General features: G+C 42.4%; 2 protein-coding genes and 1 non-coding gene across 7 annotated transcripts; 1 reads left to right on the top strand and 2 right to left on the bottom strand.

Moving 5' to 3' along the window:
• Positions 1-147: 147 nt before the first annotated feature.
• Positions 148-9,706, bottom strand: fbxo31 (F-box protein 31). 2 transcript variants are annotated; one of them, XM_018765106.2, is made up of 10 exons: positions 9,186-9,706; positions 7,878-7,949; positions 7,503-7,589; positions 6,070-6,146; positions 5,335-5,502; positions 5,012-5,086; positions 4,662-4,771; positions 4,231-4,384; positions 3,688-4,016; positions 148-2,234 (listed from the first exon to the last, which is right to left on the bottom strand). In XM_018765106.2, the coding sequence occupies exons 1-10, from the start codon at positions 9,595-9,597 to the stop codon at positions 2,012-2,014; spliced, it is 1,707 nt and encodes a 568-aa protein (XP_018620622.1). In that variant the 5' UTR covers positions 9,598-9,706; the 3' UTR covers positions 148-2,011. The 2 variants fall into 2 exon arrangements, with proteins under 2 accessions (XP_018620622.1, XP_018620623.1); XM_018765107.2 differs by lacking the exon at positions 7,503-7,589.
• Positions 9,707-11,017: 1,311 nt separating this feature from the next.
• Positions 11,018-22,799, top strand: fanci (FA complementation group I). Of its 4 annotated transcripts, none has more exons than XM_018765094.2 (39): positions 11,018-11,092; positions 11,619-11,736; positions 12,512-12,616; positions 12,779-12,851; positions 12,938-13,068; positions 13,369-13,522; positions 13,790-13,847; positions 13,927-13,968; positions 14,058-14,181; positions 14,279-14,364; positions 14,512-14,644; positions 15,114-15,200; positions 15,311-15,447; positions 16,298-16,478; positions 16,646-16,733; positions 16,827-16,957; positions 17,051-17,121; positions 17,229-17,343; positions 17,446-17,568; positions 17,672-17,740; positions 17,859-17,960; positions 18,131-18,310; positions 18,530-18,651; positions 18,734-18,895; positions 19,071-19,250; positions 19,396-19,562; positions 19,812-19,891; positions 19,991-20,107; positions 20,280-20,331; positions 20,491-20,618; positions 20,718-20,783; positions 20,857-20,953; positions 21,034-21,233; positions 21,584-21,640; positions 21,746-21,805; positions 21,905-21,973; positions 22,217-22,312; positions 22,472-22,567; positions 22,723-22,799. In XM_018765094.2, the coding sequence occupies exons 3-39, from the start codon at positions 12,524-12,526 to the stop codon at positions 22,783-22,785; spliced, it is 3,990 nt and encodes a 1,329-aa protein (XP_018620610.2). In that variant the 5' UTR covers positions 11,018-11,092; positions 11,619-11,736; positions 12,512-12,523; the 3' UTR covers positions 22,786-22,799. The 4 variants fall into 4 exon arrangements, with proteins under 4 accessions (XP_018620610.2, XP_018620611.2, XP_018620608.2 ...); XM_018765095.2 differs by having other exon boundaries at positions 11,619-11,763; positions 21,049-21,233; XM_018765092.2 differs by having other exon boundaries at positions 11,619-11,763.
• Positions 11,152-11,224, bottom strand: trnar-acg (transfer RNA arginine (anticodon ACG)). The gene has a single exon. It is a non-coding gene; the product is annotated as a tRNA-Arg (tRNA).
• Positions 22,800-22,947: the final 148 nt, after the last annotated feature.

Genomic DNA, 22,947 nt, shown 5'->3' with positions numbered 1-22,947 from the left:
GAGACATGGCTGCAGACAAGTGACTCTCAAGTGAACCTAGTCTGTTACCTTATGCTTGCTGCACCGCTGTTCATCGTTCAAGTAGGTACATAAAACAAGACAGACAAATCCTGATACCGTCCTACCAATTTTTTTTTTTTTTTTGGATAAGATACATAAACAATCACATACAATGCCGGAGTAATGACTGAATAAAGGCTTATCTGGGGATTTTTAGGTTCTAATGTAGGTGCTACTGATGTCATTGCTTAAAAATAAAATTTTGTACTCCAAAGTTGTACAAAAAAAAAAAATTTCCAAACATAACATTTAAGAGTGCACACATTAAACATTAAGACATGGTCCCATTTCTGTATTTTTTATTCAGAACAGAAATCTTCAAAGCTCCCTGAAATCTAGCATAAGGGACTTAAAGTATCTTGTTTAAAATAGATACACTTCAAGTTACATTTAAGAATGAGGGGGGAAAAAAATGAAGACTAAGGGAACATGGCCCTTCATCAGAAGCACAGTGATAGATACAATTAGCAAACATAACTAAAAAAAAGTTTTAAAATACAAGTCATCCATTACAATTACTTATCAAATTTAACACTTCATAGTTGTTTCTGAACAAATGTGTACAAACACACATTTGTATACTTAAAAAAAAAAAAAGAAAAATCAATGTAGTTTTAACAAAACATTCATTACCCTGCCTAAAAAGTGCACTTCAAAGAAAAAAAATGATTAAGTGATGGCCCTCCTACATGTATTACAGGCCATTTCTATATGTGCAAGTAAACACAGCATTTTCAAATGTATTTTTTTCATCCAGCACAAATCAACACACCATTAGTGTTTGTTGCCTTTATTCTGTTTTCCACTAGGTAATACTGACCTTTACCACTATTTTGTAATAAGTGTGATGATGCAGGGTAATTTTGATATTACAGAAATGATAGGATAAACAAAACAAAGTAAACCCCAAAGCATCTGATCAATAGAGCAGGCCACACTAAGGTAGACACGTAGGAACCAAAAAGGGTGCCCGCAAGTGCTACAGACTTCACTGGCTCCCAACTTTATGTCAGTTACAGATGAGCCTGCTTGGTGTCCGCGAGACGCCAGTGAAACAAGGCAAGTCATTTCAGCTTCTGTCAAGATGTTCTTAACAGACTATAGCTGAAGGGTTGAGTCCTTGAGCTCCACAATGTTAAGTCTCGTGAAGCAGGCAGAGTGCTTCAGCTGTCCGATGTAGGGACAGTGGTGAAGAATGATGGGTCAGATCACAGAACCCTGGACCTGAGGGTGAAGGATCTCAATCCCAGTGGAGACAATGCCATCATCATTGAAAAAGTTCACCTCAGCTGGCCTGGTTAAACTCAACTATATGCAAGGCTTACAGAATGAAAGGACTGCAAAAAAAAAAAAAAAAACTGAATAAGAGGGACATTGTCATACAAGTAAACTAAATCTAACAGCAGCCTGTGAGCTCTCATCTTCAGAGGTCAAAAGGCCTTTTTTCATTACATTAATTTAGAACAGTAAGTAAGCAAGGGTAGAAGTGGGTTTTGATAAAGGGTAAAGGACCTGGACACTGTCATTTACATATACACAGGTCCAGTATATCTCTGTGTGTATTTTACAGATTGCAGAAATAAGCAAAGGATAGTCTATCTATAAAAATAAAAAAAATAAAAAGACAGACTTGGGCAGTAACTACTTTCTACTTTTTGAACAAGCTCAAATTATAAATCTTAATCTGAGGCATTCTGACTCTTCAGTGAATTTTTGGGGTCTCTGTAAATCTTAAACTTGTTTGAAAAATGGGGGCCCTACCTAGAATTTTGCCATGATATTAGAATGTATGCTGTCTTGGTGGTTAAGGGATTTGTCAGGACTGCATGCTGTTATTGAGGGGAGGAGTGTGAGCAGGGGCGTAAGCTACATGCTGTTATGGAAGTTAAGGGGGTCCACATGCTGTCATGGAGGCAGGCCTGAGGGTGTAGATGAAGTCTGCATGCGCAGGTCAGGACGTCCAGGACTGCATGCTGCGCAGCATTTCCTCAAAGCGCTCCACAGAGGGTGCCTGTGCGTAGGGGAGGTTGTCGGTCAGGCGGCTGTAGAGGCTGAAGGACTTGAGCTCGAGCCAGATGAAGCCAAACCGATCGTCGTCAAACAGAACAAAGAGGCCTGGTGTGCGCTCCGGGCTTGTGAAGCCATGCCCTGCGATCAGGCCAGTGCCATAGAAACTGCAATAAAGAGGCAACGAGTCTATCAATGTGGCAGTCATGACAACAACTGCACCCATTTCACACATAACAGCTTTAACTGACTCACACATTAGGTGAATTCCACTGGTGAGCAGGTTCAATTACCATTATTTCTTAAAAAAAAAAAAAAAAAGACGTTTCCTGGACCAAAAAAAAAAAAAAAACTGCCATGTAAAATTAATTAAAATACCAATGTACAGGTGGTCCCCGATTTACGGAGTTACATTCCGCAAAACCCATCATAAGTTGAAAATATCATAAATCAATAAATTAAATGCATTTAATACACCTAATACACACCTCTGCATGACAGACTGGGAGATGTGGCACACTGCTGCTGCCCAGCATCACAAGGGAGTATCGCTCCAGATATCACTTGCGCAGGAAAAACTGAATTCAAAATTAAGTATGGTTTCTGAATGTCTATCGCCAGCTCACCATCGTAAAGTTGAAAAAATCTTAAGTCAAACCACTAAGTCAGGGACCACCTGTAAAAGGTATTTTTACGCATGACAATCTATCCACACAATTTTTATAACTGCGTGTCCTCAGCAGGGCGACGGTGAACCGGAGCCTATCCTGGAACCATTAGGCTCAAGGCTGAGGGAAGTACACCCTAGATGGGATTCCAGGCCATCACAAGGTAGCCACACATGCATGGCAATAATAGTGCTACTGCTGATATTTTATATTTGTAACAAAAATTTCAAACTTTTCCAGTGTAATACTTTCATTAATTCATTATCAGTAATGACTTGTCCAATGCAGAGTTGTTGTGGTCCACATTTTTATATTTTAAACATGGTTTAAAACCCAGCTGATGAAACATGGATCTATGGTGCTTTTCTCTGTTGGGAGAAACCCCATAAGCAATGCCTTTTGAAAGCCCGTCTTTTTTATATTTTATTCTGTTTTGCTTGATTGTTTATTCTGTTCAAAGCTTGGTTTAACCTGTTCCTGGACAGCTTTTGTTTTAAACTGTCTCATCTTATTGCTACTAAAAGCCTCATTTTGTACAGTGTGTGTGATGTACAGCAAGTGTTCTATCTGGTTTTTAAATATTCACTTTTAATCATTTAAATCAAATCTTTGAACTCAGGGGATGCTTTCGAAAAGCTGCCCCTGACCGAAATAATACAGGAATAAAAGTTACTACCAAGTCTTTTTCCACACATTGTGAAGGTAAGATGAACGCATAACGGGCAAAAATGCCATCGTATAGAATTCTAGGTATGTTGCATGAAAAAAAGGCATCTGTCTTCATAAGGTGTTGTAGATGTTTTTTGTTGTATAGAAGGAGGGTCAGCTGTAGTGACCCCTGACCCACCATTATATGACAGTTGACTTTACACCAGTCAAATCAGTCAGTCAAAAACATAGAAGTCATTCAATCAGGTGAAAAAGTCAATGAGCAAGACAGCGTGAGGCTCACCACATCTTGCAGGTGCGTGGGTACACCTCGTTGCGGGCCATGACACCAAGAGGCAGCACGAAGGGCTGTAGTTCAGAAGGCGGGTCAGCTGTAGTGACCCCTGACCCAGAAGCAGATGCAGCTCCTGGCCTTTCATTTTGCTCTGCCCCAGCTTCAGTGTGACAAGTGGGGGATCTGGGGGTACAGCCCCTCTGCACCTGCTCATGAACCTCCTGCACCAGCCGAGACAGCACATCCATACTCTTCTGGGAGTCCAGGTCTGGCAGGCACACAGGACAGCTCAGATCCACATCGAGTGTCAGCTGGCCTGCTGGCACATTGGGGTCTCCCTAATGGGGAAGTAAGGGCCTCGGTGAATAACTGACTGCTGAGGTGCAAGCACTGCTCTTTGAAGTTAGTACAGTAAATGAACAAATAATGCATGAGACTTTTGATAAAACCCATTTAGGTTAAGATCTCTCCAGTGTTCCAGAAACCCAGCTGTTTGGTGTGCATGGATGCTACAGGAGTAATTACAATCAGTAGGGAGATGGAAGTACTCACGGTAAGCTTGGTACCACGGGCCCGAGTGCCATGGAAACTCAGCATGACGATCTCCAGGCCGTGGCTCCCATACGTGCCCTTGAAAAGGCCAGGCTCCAGCAAGTCGCTGGGCAGCCGAGGCGGGAGGTAGATCCGCCGGTACGTTAGGCAGTTGCTGTCAAGCAAGGTAGGAAAAGAGAAGGTGAGAAATTGCAACACATGATGCATGCCACATAAGAACATATCTGGCCTTGTAAAATTTTAATTCAAGTTATATAATGCAGCAGACAAGCTAATAGTTCTTAGTTTAAAAGATACAATGTTTTATGCCATATTGGTTATTAGTAAATGGTCATAGCAACAGCATAATACAATATAATAATACAACTTGTACCAACTGATTAAGTCACACATTAAACCTACTGATATTGGCAAAGAATTGACAACCCTACTCATATTGGCTGGTATAGATGAACTTCATGAGAATGAGCTCCTGCATATGTTCGTGGAAGATATCCTCCAATGTTCGTCCCCATTCCTCCTCCAGCCATGTGCGAAATTCCTGCATAATTTACATAGAGCCACAAAGACCACTTAAGAATAACATAAGAAGGCAGTTCAGACTTAGTGCCTAAGCAACTACATTCAGAATTCCTGCTACTCCTACTTTAACTACTTCAACTAAGAAAAGTTCAACTACAGCTGGAAAAATGTTGAAACCAGAACATGTGCACTCATTATCCCACTATTGGTTCCCTGGGAGTCAGTGCATGCTATATATTGATGGGAAAACTCTTCTTACCTCTTGACGGCCACCCGGCATGCGATGATGGTCAGTCTGGTTGCATTTTGTGGAAAACTCATCCTTCTTCACCGTCTTCAGAGAGGAATACCAGCTTTTGTTAGCAACACTAGCTGCCAGGAGTTCTTGCACAACCATATCTTACAAGTCATTTGTGAATACTATTGTAAGACTACCTGTTTGTACTCTGTGCAAGTTAAAAACCTCATCTGTAAGCTTCTTATGTTTGCACAGTTATGACCCACCAATCACTTTTACCAGTATTTCTCTTATGTGGGTGTCACCTGTAATGATTTAACACACATCTCCAATGCAGAGCTCACCTGTATGTCTCCCTTGTGAGGGCCTTTGTGGCCATACATGCACTCCACAGTGGCCTTGCTGCCATCCAACAAGTGGATTCGAAAAAGAGGGCGTCGCCGCATGGGGTCCTCAACACGGGGATCATGAGGTGGTAGATACATCCAGCCAATGATGAACAAGCCTTCCACCTGGGAACAAGATAAAATGAGGAAAAAAAAAATACAACAATTCGAATCCTCCAATATTTTCAAGCTGGCAACAGACCATGAGTATCTCTTCAGCTCACACTCCACCTTTCCTCAAAAGCACTGCAACGCAGTGAGAAAAAATTATAAAAAAGAAAATAAGAAAACCAAGTGGTGCAAACAGGTAGATGCTTCTAAGACACATAATGGAATAAAACAGAAAATGATCCAATGCATATGTATTATTATTGCCTGTTGTAATGTGTAGTGGCTGCGGTGCCACAGCAGGTTTGGCCAGGTCCTGCTGTGTGAAAGGTTTGAGTCCTGCTTGGGGTGCCTTACGGCAGACTGGCGTCCCATCCGGGGTGTGTCCCCTCCCCCTCCAGCCTTGCGCCCTGTGTTGTTGGGTTAGGTTCTGGTTTGCCGCGACCCCGCTTGGGACAAGCGATTTCAGATAGTGTGTGTGTGAGTTGTAATGTGTGAGGTGTGTTACTTTTCATGCAATGGAAAGATGTGTGCCCCTCAAGCCCAGCCCTCGGAGAACTGTTTGGAGACAGCTACAATACGTACCACTACATTGAGAAGCCCCCCATAGGGGCCAATGTCAGGCTGCCACAGGCCCAGGATGTGTCTGTATGGGTGCAGCACTGAAATATAACAAAACAATTAGCAAAGCTTCAAGACAGCCATTAAAAGAATAATTTCAGTGTTATTTCTGACTGCAGGAAGGGAGGGTATGGAAGTGCTTTACCTACATGCATGTCTTGGACTGAGAAAGCACAGAAAATCTGCAAACTGCACACACCCTAAGATGGAGTTCAACCTATGTCCAAATGCACAGCTCAGGCATTGTGCTGTATGGACTTGGGGTTTTTAATAATGAGGCAGCCCTAACTGTCTTCAGGAGCCACCTAGGCCACAAACCATGCTACACACACATTGTCACAGGCTCAAACCCTACCTCAGACAAACTTCTCAAACCAAGACACAAAACCTCTCCTGGCATGACCTGAAACTGACTTATATAAATGCAGAACAGCTGCTTTTCATGTAGTAAAGGTGTTTCAAACTTGGTCCATATTTAAGCAGGTTTTTATTTCTCCTTCATACACAATGAACAGACAAATATTTTAGGTTTCGTTGGAATGATAAAGCATGTCCTGCTGACTTCAGCTCTATGTGTTTCATGCCTATTAAATAGTACAGAACCAGCAGAGGGAAAACTTGTCTCTAGCAACTGTACTCAAACTTTTGACTGGTACTGTAGTATTTTACTCTGGTGATTTTGAGTTAAAACATATACAACACATACAATTTTATAATCTCGACAAATTAGATCACAGCAATCGGCTGGAAAATCCACACAAACACTATGCTCACTACACTGCTGTGTTCTTAACATTCTTGATGTATGAGTTTGAAACAGTGACAATTTCAAATGCATTTGGAAGAAAAAATTTTTACTCATTTATCAGAAGCTTTTCCAAAGTAACTTACAGTGACTAGTAATCAGCTGACACCTTTTTACCACAGTGACTTACAACCTAAACACTACACTAATCTCCCTACAACCAAACAAACAATGGAATGGAACACGCTTTCACACACCAGGGGCAAATCAGTCACCAGTACACCTAAAACATGTCTTTGGACAGTAGAAGAAAACCAGATCACTTAGAGGAAATTCAAGCAAACACAGGGAGAACATGCAACTCCACACAAACTAAGCCAGATTCGAACCACCATCTGAAAAACACGGCACAGACACTGATTTTCCAACCGTGAACATGTACCTATCAGTTTTGATAAGTCACACATGATGTACACACTCCACATACCCGGTAAAGGCATGCGTGTGAGACTTGAACTGTATATGTAAAGATCACAAGCAACATGCATGCGGTGAGTGTAAGTTAATGTGTTCCATGAAGCATACACACCAGGATACATTAAGATGCCCACACATTCTGAGTGTGTGTTCTGTCATGCATGTGTATACGTACTCTGAGTGTACAAACTCCGAAAGTCTGTACGTTCATTATCAGGAAGGACTTTAATAAAGCGTCTGGACTCCATTCTAAGGTTGACACCTGGACAGGTACAGCAAATAAGGCAGGACACGAGAGCCAAAAACAACAGCAGCCCATCTAAGAGAAGGAGGACATCATGACAAACACCATGGTGTTCTACTACAAAGGAATGGATTGTAGACTCAGGAGCAGACTGGTGGAGATAAGGGTTATAGAGATGGATGCCGGCAGTACAAATCAGATGGGGTATGTTGTAAAGGAGAAGAAGGAGAAAGTGGGGCTGCTGGCACAGACATGCGGAAGAACAAAAAGTAAAAAAATGTTGGGAAGGAGCACAGCAAAACTCACGCTTAGCATATAGCTCCCGACTGGACACGCCCACCTCCTCCATTTTGCGTGGCTCTCCCTTCATGCCAAACTCTGAAGTTAAGAACAAGATGTGAGAGCAGTGTTACATTCTCATCTAACAACCACAACCAGCAAGTTACTGCAGTGGTATTATTACTGATGGCATTAATTTGTTATCCAGTGAGGCATAGTCAGTACAAAATGCATGTTTTCATTACAACAAAAGTACAAATCACTGAAGTATATAACTCGTTTAACCATTACATCGTATATTAAGAAAATGACTTAGCTTTTTCCATTTTAGGACTTTTTCCACTTGTCCACACACAAAATGTTTTGTAATATTTAGACAATGCATAACCTGTGCATGTCATTATAAGTTTCCTATTAGATGGTATCATGGCTGGTAAGTTTGATCCAATGTTGATCCAAGAACAGAGAGGGTGGCTATGGATCGTGCTGGAAACGCACATTACATATACCAAGTGGTAGTAACCATGAATGATGAAGGTATGAATCTCTTTAAAACAGTCTAAGGGTGTAGGTGTTGGGTCCAATTAATTTACTCATTTAACAGATGTTTTTCTCCAAAGCAACCTCCAATAAGCTCCATGTAGTGTTTTCAGCCCACACAACTTATTCACCAAGGTGACTTACTTACACTGCTAGATACACTACTTACTGGTCACTCATCCATACACCAATGGAACACACTTTCAAGTTGAATCTAGGAGTAGAAGTGAGTGAAAAGAAGAGGAACAGCATAACAGAGATATCCTGGAAGTTCTGCCTTGATCCTAATTACTGTATATGCTGGATCTATCACACTGTCAAAGATTACTTTTGTTATTCCCCAATCTCAACACTTTCACATGAATCAGTGAGGAGAGTCTGAAAACACCTGCATTGCTACAGATCCGAGTAAATGCCATTAGTTTAGTGCTGTGTAACTCAACGTGTAGTAGTAGTAGTAGTGTGGGGGACACGAGGTACAATACATCATTTCCATAAATCTTTGCTCATTTTCAAGAGCAAAATTCAAGATTCTCACAAATGCACTCTTGAAATACCCACTAGCCTAGTTTGTCACTGCGTAACAGATCCTTCTACTCTACTTTCCCACGCATCGCCACTGCGGTTCAACGAACGCTGTCAGACCACGCGCTAGATTCCTGCAGGATTCTTTCCGCGTGACGCAGAACGCAGCAGCCCGAGCTGTCAAGACTACGTCACTAGTAAAACAAAACGACGAGGCAAATAACCCACATTGCTGCGCTGATCGTAGAGCTATCATTTAGCTCGTATTACCTTCCGCGCACCGGCGTCTCCAGATGGTTTCAGTGTTGAGAATTTGCCTGAATTTCTTGCAAACTAGCGCCAAGTTGGGAAGCGCCGCTCCGGGAAGCAAGGCGAAAATCTCCACCAGTAGTTCGGGCGGAAGCTCCACCAGAGACTGCGGATTGCTGGGCTGCTCCGGGGAGCCTGTGGCTGTGCTCCCACACCAGACTCTGTGGTCGTTCGCCGTAATGTCGACGGTGCCGAGGTCAGCCGGCCCGGTAGGCCCCGGTGGAGCGGCCTCGATCCGTACTCTGCCCACAATCCGCTCTTCCTCTTCCTCGTCCATGTCAGAGTCGCTGTCCTTGTCCTGCTGACTCTGGCGCTGTCGCCGCCTGCACCTCCGCGACTGCCCCACTCCGCAGAGCCTGGCACACGCCGCCATCCGTACTCGTCAAAGAGGCAACATTACATCACCACGCCAGCTTTGTCACGGCCAGCAACCCCGATCGTGCCTCCTGCCCTTACGTGCCCGGGAGTACACCGAGGACGCAACCGTATACGTCATGCCGTAGGGCGTAGCTAACATGACGTCATTTAACTGATCAATGCCTGCATCATCGTTTGACTTATAAATTATTTATCCAGTTTTGGAAGAATAACGTGTAATTATTTGAAAAAAAAAAAAGAAGTAAACTGAAAAGTTGTCTTCATGCAAACTTAAATATTTATGGAGAAGTAAGTTGAAAATAAGAATCATGGCTTATGGCCGTACTAGATTATAAATATCGACAAAACGGCTAACGCAGCTTCCAGATAAATAACTTAGTGAACTGGGTTCACGCCTAATAATCATTCGTGCTGTTGTTCTTGAGATGAAAAATACTCTTGCCACAGGTATTTTTGGTGTAACTGGACAGTTCACCTGCAGTACTCCTGACACCGATTCATCCTGACACTGGCTGAAAACGCTCAAATGCAAGACGGAATTAAGACCCAGTACTGTACAAATTTTCTTTCTCCTGAAGACAGATTAAAAATATTTCAATACTATTTAAAATTACATGCGTGCATGCCTAATAGATAACAAGAGTTTAAAACACTTGTTTCTATGATACCTTTATTTTTTCTGTTTCTCAGAAGAATATATATATCCAGTATCTCATGCTGTAAATAGCAAAAGGGAAAATTTCTGATACATCCAGAGTTTTTTATAGCGCATTACAATTTGTGCTGTATGTATATCTGAAAAGTTTTTATCTGTCAAGGAGCTAAAGGGACTTCATACAAGAAGGGTTTGCCATTGCTCCACACCCTGCGTGGCGACAACATTTCAGTTTTATTCATTATTATCGATCAAGCAGTTAATACAAAGCAATTTGGTGGTATCTTCATTTTAGGTTTGTGTTTCCCAGTAAAAACGACACTTCGAGTACATCTCGGAATTGATCTCTTTAATTGTTTTGAATAATTTTTAACAGCAATACAAAAGTATTTCAAAGATCAAAGAGACTCAGGTTCGTCCGGCAGTGGAGACACTTGTCCTCTAAAGATTTTCCGCATGTATTACATACGCTGTTCCAGTCGCGCCCTCACACGAAGTTGAAATATAACTTGCCATGGACTGAACTTTTACAACTACAAGTTACTTTGTGCAACATAAGCACGCACTCACTCACTCACTCACTCATTCACTCACTCACTCACTCACTCATTCATTCATTTTCAGAACCGCTTGTCCCATACAGGGTCGCGGAGCCTACCCGGTAACACAGGGCGTAAGGCCAGAGGGGGAGAGGACACACCCAGGACGGGACGCCAGTCCGTCGCAAGGCACCCCAAACGGGACTCGAACCCCAGACCCACCGGAGAGCAGGACTGTGTGGGCCAACCCACTGCGCCACCGCGCCACCGCACCTCTGCTCCCTTAAACACCATAGGTAAAAATAACACAAACTAAAAGTTAATAATATGTTGCCGTTACTTAAAAAAAGTGAATCGAGCCAGCCAGGAGTCGAACCTAGAATCTTCTGATCCGTAGTCAGACGCGTTATCCATTGCGCCACTGGCCCTTGTTACAATTTTTGACCAAAATAATACAAACACTTACAATCACATTTATTTGCTATAGTAACACAAATAGCAAGCGAAAACTTTCAACTATTGCTATATAGTCCTTTAGCATAAAAAATGTTTAGGATTTTAACCTCCAGCATCACTAGTTTCTTATGAACACAACACATATTAAATGATTCTGTGTAACGGATCATTTCTGTTAAATTGCAAATGATAGAACGAGCCGGAAGGAATCTATGATCTATTATAACCTTAAATACTTCACTGATATACTTTTTAAATTAAGCCCTACTACAGTAGTTTTACTCTATTAGAATTTCATTTCGTTACCAGTGTGAAGAAACTCCTTAGCCCCTAGTTTCATCTAAATCCGAGTAATGTTCGTTTCAGACCCAATCAGCTGTTGAGTTGTTTCATACGTCACTATTCAGGAAGTGTGCGTGTTTGGACGACGCTGCTGGCGGGAGAAATTGAGTGTGTGGATGGCGGCTAACTGCGTTGACTAAAGGTCAGGTCTTTTTGCTAGCAAAACCAGGTATGGCACAATATTGTTTTTAAGTAATGTATAGAGCACGTATATTTTATGTCATAAGCCTAAGCCTGCGGTCCAGCTCTTTTTTTTCTAGTGATTTGTTTTAGTTGCTGTGTCATGTTGTGTCTTGTACATTTTTTGTCGAGTTCCTTGTTTTTAACAGCAGTTTTGGGACAGTCGTCGGCAACAAGTGTGCTGGGAAAAGAACAGAAACTCGTTTAAGTCCATTCGGCTTTCAAAATAAATATATCGTAAGAGTATGTTCCACATATCCAAGCCAAGGTGATAAGCCCCCCTTGCTTGCCAAGCCTGATTTAAAACTCTGTTGTAAAAATGTAAGGCTGCGTCGGTTCTCATGATTCGCACAGTGTGAGTGACGATCTTGTACATAGTAAAATGGAAATGGATTTATCTCCTTAGCTAGGAGGTTTGGCTCACCAGTACGAAAACACAGAAAAGCTTAAGATGACAAACATGCTTGGAGAAATGAATCTGATAATGAAATAGTCATCCTTCTCCTTTCCATTCGCTGATTTTATGTATTCAGAAGGATAGTTTGTTTCCCTTAGGCTTAGACCAATGTATGTGACCTGCGTGAACTTTGTAGAACAGTGAAATTTTTAAAGAAGTATTCATTGCAGAACTTCTATTTTGTATCTGCACAGTCCTTAGTTAGAAACATTCTGTGTGTTTCCATTTCTGCATCTTTCTGTCAGATCTGTGAATAATTGCAATCACATTCTCCTTGCAGAACCCATCAAATATGAAGGCTGACACTGAAAAGTTGCTGTCTCTGTTAAAGAGAGAGGGCACGCAAGACCTACAGCAGTATCTCGCTACAGTGGCAGACGATAAAGTAAGCTGGTGAATTGTCCTAACAACTATATTAGGACAAGTTATGTTTTGTTTCTTGTATCTTTAGAATGAATTTATGGAGACAAGAAAATTTAAGCTTCTGTCTAAAAGTTATCTACTTTAAGTTTCTGTTTGGCTAAATGTTTGTGGAATCTACTTTTAGCTGACTGTCCTTGTCACACACACTGCCTTGAAGGGGAAGGACATAGGCCATGTGATGAAAGCTATATTTAAAGGTAAGGGTCTGAAAAAATACATATACTGTATAACATTCAGTCCCTTCCTGAGTGCACTGTGACTTGTGTGTTTGTGTTTTTGTAAGGCTCACCAGTCTGTACCCAGGAGGGTGCTGATCGAAGACTGCTTCTGTACAAACATTGCATCCCACTTTGTGAATCTGGGGACATTTCTGTTGAAGTTGTGTCAGACATTATTGGACTACTTATGCTGGAGGTAAGCTGGACTCCAAGATCCAGGCCACTCTAAACAGAATCACACAGCTGTTAGTTTATCTGAGTCATTAAGCCTACATGTTTGCAAGTCCCTGTGTACTATATTATTTTGACGTAGTCTGATGTGAGCTTAGGACTGGTGGGTAAATAATGGGTTTATGATTAAATGATTGCTGTTTCAAATCCTTCTTCTGCCACTCAGTAGGGTCCTTTGCGTAAATGTTTTGCTGCATAAATAAGCCATTTTAAATAACAGAAGCTTGTTACATTTTTGACTATACTTCCTCTCTCTATACCACAGGTGCCATATCTCAATGGTCCCTCACTAGTGCAGCTAGCTTCCCTTATTGTAGAAGCGATCAAGACTGGCAAAATGAACAGTGGCAAATCCTTGGAGCTCTTTCCCACCATCCTCACTGCATTATCTGCCACTGAGACAGTGGCCTATGGAAAAGGTATGATAATTCAGTCATATCCAACTTACAAAGCAGAGATCTGCCTTTATGTCTCATTTTTGCATATCCTAGTTTATGACATTTTGTCATTAGAAAGTATTTATAAAAAAGTATAAAAATCCAGCCATTATCAATGATTGTTTATCGCATTAGGACTGCTTCAGTGGGAATCTAGTCCTGTGGATCACAGAGTGAAAGAATGCAAAATCATTACAGAAATATAATGGACCTACTGATTTTTTTTATTTTTTTTTTTTTGCATCTAAGGAGAGATAAGTGGGAATGAATATAAAAAACAGCTCATCAACAGTCTCTGTTCTACTAGGTAGGTGTAGCTTCGTAATACATTTAGTCAGATGCAGAACTCTGAAAATAGTTAACCTTAACCGCATGATTTCATGCAGATGGGATCCCCAGTGCATTATTCACCTCACCACGATGTTCAGGTAGGGTATGCTCTTCTTAACACTGCCATGAGGAAATGCTGAGTTATTTAGTCTGTTTCTAAATCATGTTCCTACCGTGGTGTTTTCAGAGATGTTCCACTGTCCATGGAAGAACTACAGTTTGTAGCAGAAAAAGTGTTAAGGATGTTCACCAAACTGGACTTGCAGGAGATTCCACCTCTGGTGTATCAGCTTTTGCTGCTCTCCACCAAGGTTTTTTCTGCATTAAATTTTTGTGGGTATGTACAAAGTTGTGTAATGTAATATACTTATCAGCAGACTGAATAATTTGTGCTTGTATTCTTGCTAGGGATGTAAGAAGACAATACTGGAAGGTATTGTCAAATACTTTAATGAGCAGGACAAGCGTCAGAAGAAGGAACAGAGAGACAGCGAGTGAGTTTACCCAATGGCCACTGGCTGTTCTCACTGTACTTTCAGGGACCTTATGATGCTGCTTTTAATGATGCTGCTGTTGTAAAATGGATGTAGTTGGATTTGGAGTTAAATATTGCCCCTGCTCTGTCTCTGTGCCGTGTTCAGGAGTGTAGATGTGGAGGTTCAGTCCATTCCACAGGATCAGCTACGTCATGTGGAGGGAACCACAATCCTGCACATTGTGTTTGCTGTGCGGCTGGACCATGAGCTGGGCCGGGAGCTTTTCAAGAACCTCAAGGTCATTCCCTTTCCTTCTTGTACTTCTCATTTGGCATCTGGTAGACAATTTCCTCTTGTCTCAGCACCTTAACAATAGTTATGATAAAGGACCAATTTATTTGTTTGGGCAGCATGGTGGCACAGCGAGTAGCACTGCTGTCTCACAGCGATTGGGTGGTGCGAGAGAACATGGGTTTGATCCCCACTCAGTCTGTGTGGAGTTTGCATGTTCTCCCCATGGGTTTCCTCCCACAGTCCAAAGACATGCTGTTCAGGTTCCCCCGTAGTGTGTGAGTGACACAGATAGTGTGTTTCACTGATGTATGGATGAGTGACCCATTTAAGTAGTGTATCTAGCAGTGTAAGTCACCTTGGTGAATAACACTATACTGGGCTGGTAACACTATACTACATAGTATCCATTGTAAGTCGCTTTGTAAGTCGCTTTGAAAAAAAGCGTCTGCTAAGTAAATGTTTCTCATTAGCAGGCAGGCCAAGGGGAACTTGGAGAACTGTGCCCTTTCAACATTGCCCTGCTGCTTTCAGTTGCCAGGATTCAGCGATATGAGGAGCAGGTCTCTTATTCTGTATATGGTTGTGATGCTTAATTGCAACTTTTATGTTTCCCAATGTAAAAATAAAAGCTTATCCACTCACTACTTAACCTTTTGCCCATGAAAAATAGGCCTTTGCCTTCCTGAAGATGGCAATTTTAAAGAGCTTCAAAGATGAGCAAGTCCAAATGAGCTCCAAGTTTGTTCAGGATCTCATGCCCCCACAGCTGGGTGTGGCAGAGGCCATTTTAGATACTGTCAAAAATAGGTAAGAGCTCAACAAAAACTTTTTTTTTTTTTTGTGATGTAGTACAGGCAGTCCGTGGATTTTTTTGCACATGCGCACACTCTCTCTCTCTCTCTCTCTCTCTCTCTCTCTCTATATTATAAATACTGTAGTTGTCACAACCACGCCCCGTACCTCAACCAGCAGCTTCAGTCGGTGCACTCAGCTATAAAAGACACTTCTCAACCACTTCCCAGTTGCGGAATCCCACTCTAGACAACCACCCCTCGGCGTTCTCAAACCTGCCTTGCTTTGCTCTTCCAAGTCATGTCGCTCATCATTACCCAGTCCGGTTCCATATCTGTCATAACAACCGCTCACCCTGTTCCTCAATCGACCAACCATTCACCCGTCCCCGACCACAACACCACGTCTAGTCCTTTGATTCTGAATAAACAATCCTGTACTTGGGTCCAGCCTCCTTCGTGTCCTCTGTTCATCATGACAGCAGTAACATCTATTACTCTTTCTATGTCTCTCCCTATTATAAATACTGTAGTTACATTTTTTATCATGACATTGTATTATTACTGTATTGTTACACTAAAACATCTAATATATCTGGAAGTGTTTCTTTAATGTTTTTTATGCATAGAATGATATACAGTATACTAAGACAAACATTTGACAAACTGACGTTAAATACCCACCATACCTAACTGTTCAGACTTATGTCAAAATCCGAATTTAAGACAGACTGAGGACACGGAACTTGTTCGCAATTTGAAGACTGCCTGTAAAAGAAATGGGTAAACAATTCTCAAACAATGTTGATTGGAACAGTCCATCCTATCAAATGCTGGAAGCTGAAGGAGACCCTCTGTTGTTGCAGTGTGTTTGGTTGGGACCACGTCACACAGGGTATTCTGCAGTTAGGATTTATCCTCATGGATTCCTTTGGACCAAAGCCAGGACCCTTTGGGAAAGCAATAGAAGCTCCAAATGGTTTGGGGCGGAACCCTACCCAGCAGGCCTGCCAGCTGGGTGCCCGTCTTCTCTTGGAGGGCTTCAAGGTACATTTTTCTAGTTAGGAATACCCACAGTCTTGCAGTATGTATGGGCAGTTTTTTTTTTTTTAAAATCTTCAGTATGGTTAGAATCTTCATTCTTTGCAAATTAAAGAACATTCTAAAAGAATTAAACTGTAAAGTTCCAGCAATAACCATTGATACTTTTGCAGATCCATGAGCCGATCAGAAGTGAAATTCTGGAGCAAGTTTTGAACCGACTGGTTACAAAAACAGCCACCCCAGTTACTCATTTTATTGGTATGTAACTTTTGGAACCCAATTTTTGTCCACTGTTAAAATGTGACAGTTATAGAACTTATTCTGACATTGTTTGCATTTGCTTCTGACCAGAGCTGTTTTCAGACATTGTGGTCTCTGCTCCCATGATCCTATTGGAGTCATCCTCCAAAGTTATGGAAACCTTTGACAACTTGTCATACCTACCTCTCAGCACTGTGCAGGGGCTTCTCAAGGCTGTGCAGGTAGCTGAAATATTTCTGTGCTAAGTTGTTTATGCCAACATTCTAATGTGTGCTTTTGGTTTGCAAGAAATTTGCATTTGTTTTGCTCCATAGCCTTTATTGAGAGTCAGCATGAACATGAAAGACAGCCTGATTTTGGTGCTTAGGAAGGCAATGTTTTCCAGGTTTGGTCATGAACTTTTCTCCATTTGTTTCTAATTAATGTGATATGTACTGTTGTTTGTGGCAAGTCCAGAAACCTCAAACTTGTCTTTGCACTGTATGTTCACAGCCAGCTGGAGGCAAGGAAGGCAGCTGTGGCTGGGTTTCTGCTGCTGCTCAAGAATTTTAAGGTCCTGGGCAGCCTGGCCTGTAGCCAATCCAGTCAGTGTTTGTCCTCTAGTCAGGTGGATATATGTCCAGTGTTCTTGGGTCCAACATTGTCAGCATGTTTGGTCACTGCAGTAACATGGTATTAACAGCACAGCATGTATGTAATTCTCCTACAGATCCAGGTGGATGTTCACTCACGCTATAGTTCAGCAGCAAATGAGGCCTTCTGTCTGGAGATTCTGGGCAGCCTGCGACGCTGTCTCAGCCAACAGGCAGATGTGCGATTGATGCTGTATGAAGTAAGACCTTGTTTATAGCTATGATCTATGATGACAGGTATCTTTTAGACCTAACAGAGCTGTGTATTTTGTCAACCTTGTCATTAGCTGCTGTCTTTCCCAGGGCTTCCATGATGTACTCCGCCGGAACTCCCAGTTGTCCAGCTCTGTTTTGCAGACACTACTGTCACAGGTGAGGGACGTCTTTGTCTAAAAGCAGTATTGTCTGTGGATCAAGTGATGGGGATAATTCTCACTGCTTCAGGAGATCGGGTTGTTTTTAATGTCACTTTTCGTAACACGTTTGGCAGTTAAGACGTTACTATGAACCCGAACCAGATCTGCTGCCTCCCTTAAAGCTAGAGAAGTGCATCGGTGCCCAAGGAGAAAGCATCTTCCTACTGGAGCCACTGGTACCATCCTTGCTCACTCAGAAACCACATACCTCTTCAAAACTTGCTTATACGAGACTAGGACTTCTCAACTCATTTACTTGACTAGCTTTTTCCTTTTTTCATAACTTGGGTAGTAATATAAAATCAGCAATAAGTAATCATTATTATGCGGTCAAATTTTGCTTCAGGCTCACCTGCTAAGCTGTTCGGCCCACTGTCTGCTGTGGCACCAGGGCCGATCCATGCCGGATGCCGAAGATGATGATGATGATGAGGACGAGGAGGGTGGGGTCAAGGAGGAGCTACAAGGCATACTACAGAGTGTCACAAAGCGCATGATCAAGAGCGAGCTGGAGGATTTTGAGCTGGTCTGTGTTGTTTCAGAGTTCAAATGGGAAAAACATTGCCTGATGCCCTTTGTAAACTGCTGCCTTTATGCCTTAATAACACTTTGATAATTAAACAAAGAACACTGGCCACATAATAAAACTACATTCAGCCAAGAGAATATTATAACGTGACTCAGAATATGGTTGCTTTATTGTGGCTTTTTCCACTTATGAAGTTACCTTCTGCCCTGCCTACAGGACAAGTCAGCTGACTTCTCCCTGTCATCTACTGTTGGTACAAAGAACAGCATCTACGGTGCACTAGTAATGGGAGTGTATGAAGTTCTCATGGAGTATACCTTCATCTGTGCCAACTACAGGTACGTGGTCGAAGTAGCAACAACCAGTGTGAAAATGACTGATCTGAAACCTGTTCAACACTCACTGTTTCGCCTCCTACAGTAAAAGCCGCCTGGAGGAGATGCTAGAGCTCTTCAGTCGCTACCACCACCTGTCTGAAATGCTCAAAGACAAGTGTGGCAAGTCCAAGGTTCCCTCCAACAAGTCAGTCCGTAGTCTTCTTTCACTGGGCTTTGTGACCACACTGCTCAGGGCTCTCTTCAGGTGTGTTACTTTGAGCATCCCCCAAATTTAAGTAATCCAAAATCATTATCTAAGCTGATTCCATATTCAGAGAGGCTGTGTTCAAACCCTTTGTTTATATCCCATTGGTTCTGGTAACACTTGTGATGGCTCAGACAGGTCTGATGAGGATAACTGCCATTTTTACCCTTGGCAGAGATGCCACGCAGAGTCGCAAGGAAAGTCTGTCCCTGCTGCATTCCAACTCTGAATTTTTAAGCTATGCAGTCAATACTGCACTGCAGAAAGTCCAGCAACTGGAGGAGACCGGGCAGACAGATGGTCCAGAGGGACAGAACACAGACAAGGTGTTCAGTCACCTTTGTAACATCACTAGGTGAGAGGCAAACTGCTTAAAACAGAATCTTGGTACAACCCTTTCAGTCGGAAAATAGGCATTACATAATTGACTGACTGTATATGAGCAGAGGGAGAGCTGGTTCCTATAAGTAGGGACCTTATGTATATTCTTTCCTGTCCAGTGTGCTCATGTGGAAGTATACTCACATTCCACCTGCAACTGAGGATACAGGCAAGAAGGAGAGGGGCAAGGGCATCTCTCTGCTCTGCTTAGAAGGGGTGTTACGGAGCTTCCGTACTGTATTGCAACGCTATCCAGCCCAGCTTGCTAACTTCCTATGTTCTATGGGTGAGTAGCAGCCTGATGCCTGGAAATGTCTGTCCATGCCAGAAAACAAAGCAATAATTACTAGTCATGCACTGTAGCTTCCTGCTAATAACATCCTTTTTAGTGCATGTCCAAGAGTAGATATATAGTTATAACTCATTTTTGTTACAGAGGTTTGAATTTTGTTATAGAAGTTGTCTTCATTGGTTTCTAAACTGGGGCATCAAGAGTAGATTATGCTGAAAATGTATTTCTCCCTGTACACTGAAGCTTCAGAAGAACAGGATCAACATGAAGAGCAAAGGACTAACATTTCAGAGATGATCGATTTCTACATTCGACAGTTCCAGGTAGTGTCATTTAAACACAGGTCAGCCAAGGCTATAGCCTCAGGTTCTAGGTCGTCAGTGCTTCTCTGTTCTAACACCTTGGTGTGCTATTCTCACTAGAGAGCCCTGGTTGGTCTGCTGAGTGGTGAGGAGGAAGACTTCAACAGCAAAGAGGCCCAGCTTCTACTCAGTATTCTGGGTGTGCTTTCTCGCCAGTTGGAGCCATCTTCCAGCCAGGTATAACCCAGCACAGCTATCATTGAATGACACGGCACAAAGAGGGGGTACACTAAATAGAAGTGACATTTTTTTTCCTCAGTTAAAAATTCTGAACTTAATTCTCATTCAAGTTTTGTATTAAGTGCTGTATATGTCCCTGCAGTCTCATCATCTTGTTTTTGTTTGGCAGTTTGAGCAGATGATTACATGGACTGTCAAAATCTGCAAGGAGAGCAGTTTTGGTGAGTAGCTTGGGGGTCATTCCTTCAAAACCATGAGTATGCAGAAATTAGTTGTTGAAAGCACAGATGGCAGGAGTTAAGACTTTGAAGTACAACCAGGAAGCCATAGTGGTTCCATATTGAAAAGACTGCTTCCCTCATTTTCTTCACTCACACCAGAGGATGTACCGTTCTGCCGGGGAATGCTCTCCTTAATGTTTAGCCTCCATGCACTGTACAAGAGCCCAGTCACAGTGCTATGGGAACTGTCCCAGGATATTCACAGTCAGCTCGGTGATATCGATCAGGTATGTTAGTTGCAGCAACAGCCTTATAACCAGTTCTGTCACACATTCTGCCTTGGTCACATTGTATTTATTTCACTGTTCTCGATTTCTGCTGTCCAGGACATGGAGGTGGAGAAGCAGTCTCATTTTGCCATAGTCAGTGCAAAGACAGCTGCTCCCACAGCTGTAAGTGTCAAGTCCCTTAAAACCAGACAAGAATTGTGGTGACATTGTGTTAATATTTAATTTTCTTTGCCAGCTTTTGGTCCTGGCCCAGGTTGGGCGCATCCTGGATGAAGTTGACTGGCTAATTACCAAAAAGAGATTCGAGCCAGGCAGTGACAGAGACCACTCCAGTATGAAACCCTCTGATCAAAAACTCAGCTCTTGTTTAATTAATCTTTGCTTTTGTGTCTATGTACCTGAGGTTCTTTAGTGACATGTCTGTTAGGTGACTCCACATTGGCTGCTGGGCACCAGGACCCTGTGGAGAAGGCAGTGACTCTGCAGCTGGGCAATTTGGTAACAGCACTGAATGAGCTGGTGCAGGCGGCCTTATCTCCTGGACCGTGTACTGATACGCTACTCAAGGAGCTGGCTCGGACCTACACCCTGCTATCCACCCTCACCAAATATGTGAGTCCATGTAGTAGTGAACAAAATGGCATTCTAGCTACATTTGAGGTCTTAATGATTGGTTCAATAAACTCTGGAATTAAAATTACTACTACTCATAGAAAGGCAAAGATCTGGGTATAGAGGCTTGTGCCAAAAAAGGCAATGTAGGACACACAATAGTTTGAACTATCACCATTGGGCTCAGCAATTGTAGTTTCACAGACTGAGACTAGATGCCTCAGTCTAACCAACAACTCAGTCAACCTTAGAGAGCTGGAGTTCTGAAAGGAGCCTGAATTGAGATATTTAAAGAGACACCAAATTAAATATCTCTGAAACATGCCCATGTGACCCCTCTCCCCCTGCAGTATATCCAACAGTGTTCCAACCAGTCCCGCCCATTGCCTACCCGCTTTGAGAAACTGGTAAGGTTTGACACTTTTTTTTTTTGGGGTACAAACCAGACAGTATTGGCTTTAGCTGGGCTCCCTATTGTATACACTGTCACATGTCCATCTTTGCCTGTGCAGGTGAAGCTGTCTGGGTCTCACCTGACACCACAGTGCTACTCCTTCATTACCTATGTGCAGGTAGAAATCTACTAAGGAACTGTCAGTTGGCCTGACAAGCATCTTATTTTACTCTGCCTTGTGTGGGATGGTATTACTCTAAACTTTTATTTATTACAGAGTGGTGAAGTGAGCAATGGGACAGGAGACAAGAAAAGCAAAAAGGAAGAGGCCCTGGCTACTGCCTCGGTATATCCTTTCACTGCCCTCTCAGTCCTAGATAATGAAAAGCAAGGCACTGGGAATAAGGGATTAACTGACATCAGTTGCCATTGTTCAGTGGTTGCCTGTTTTTCATTACTAACTTTGGTCACTAAATTAGTCTGAAGTGCTCAAGAAGAACTGCATTTATTATGGCATGTCTTGTCCAAGAACAAGGACTTTCCCTCACAAAGAATCTTTGAACATAACTGTCCTGCCCTCTAATTCCAGGCTAAAGTACTCAGAGAGACCAAGGCAATCCCTAACCTCATCTTCAGTATTGAACAGTATGAGAAATTCTTAATTCTGCTGTCTAAGAAATCCAAGGTATCTCATGATCAGCATGTTTGCCTTCAAAATACCGATGACACAATAATACTTTTTTAAAACACTCCTTTGTGGATATCACATGGTTTGCATTAAATGCCTGTCAGGAATAGATCCTTCTAGATAAGTTCCTGAAATAGGTGTGCTATACCCTTGTAGGTGAATCTGATGCAATACATGAAGCTGAGCACGTCCAGAGACTTCCGCATCAATGCAGCCTTGCTGGAAACAGCCTTGCAAGAGGACAGTCAGGAGGTAAGATGAACAGTGCTTTCATTTAGCCAAAAGCCTTTTGACATGATTAAAGCAGCCAGGTATCCATGACCTTAGTTAAATAGTATACACATCACTTTTCCTTCAGGAAAAGCATTAAATGTACATGATCTCAAACTGCTTTCTCAATTCCTCAGACTGAAGTGCCCCAGATCCCAGAGGAAAGCCAGGAGCCCAAGAAAAAGAGGAGGAAGAAATAAAGGCACAACCTGACAAGGAGGGGTTAAAACCTCAGATCATAGTTTTTTTTTCACCTTTATCCTTATCTGTCAGTTTGAGCTGGCAGCACAGTACAAGCTCTTGACAGTTTTGTAGAGGAAGTCCCTCTGCATCCAGTATGTTGGCAGAATGTTGGTCGGCAG

Source organism: Scleropages formosus, chromosome 7 (assembly GCF_900964775.1).
Source record: "Scleropages formosus chromosome 7, fSclFor1.1, whole genome shotgun sequence".
Taxonomy (NCBI): Eukaryota; Metazoa; Chordata; class Actinopteri; order Osteoglossiformes; family Osteoglossidae; genus Scleropages; species Scleropages formosus.
Note: the sequence above shows the minus strand (reverse complement) of the source record. Positions and strands in the feature narration are given on the sequence as shown.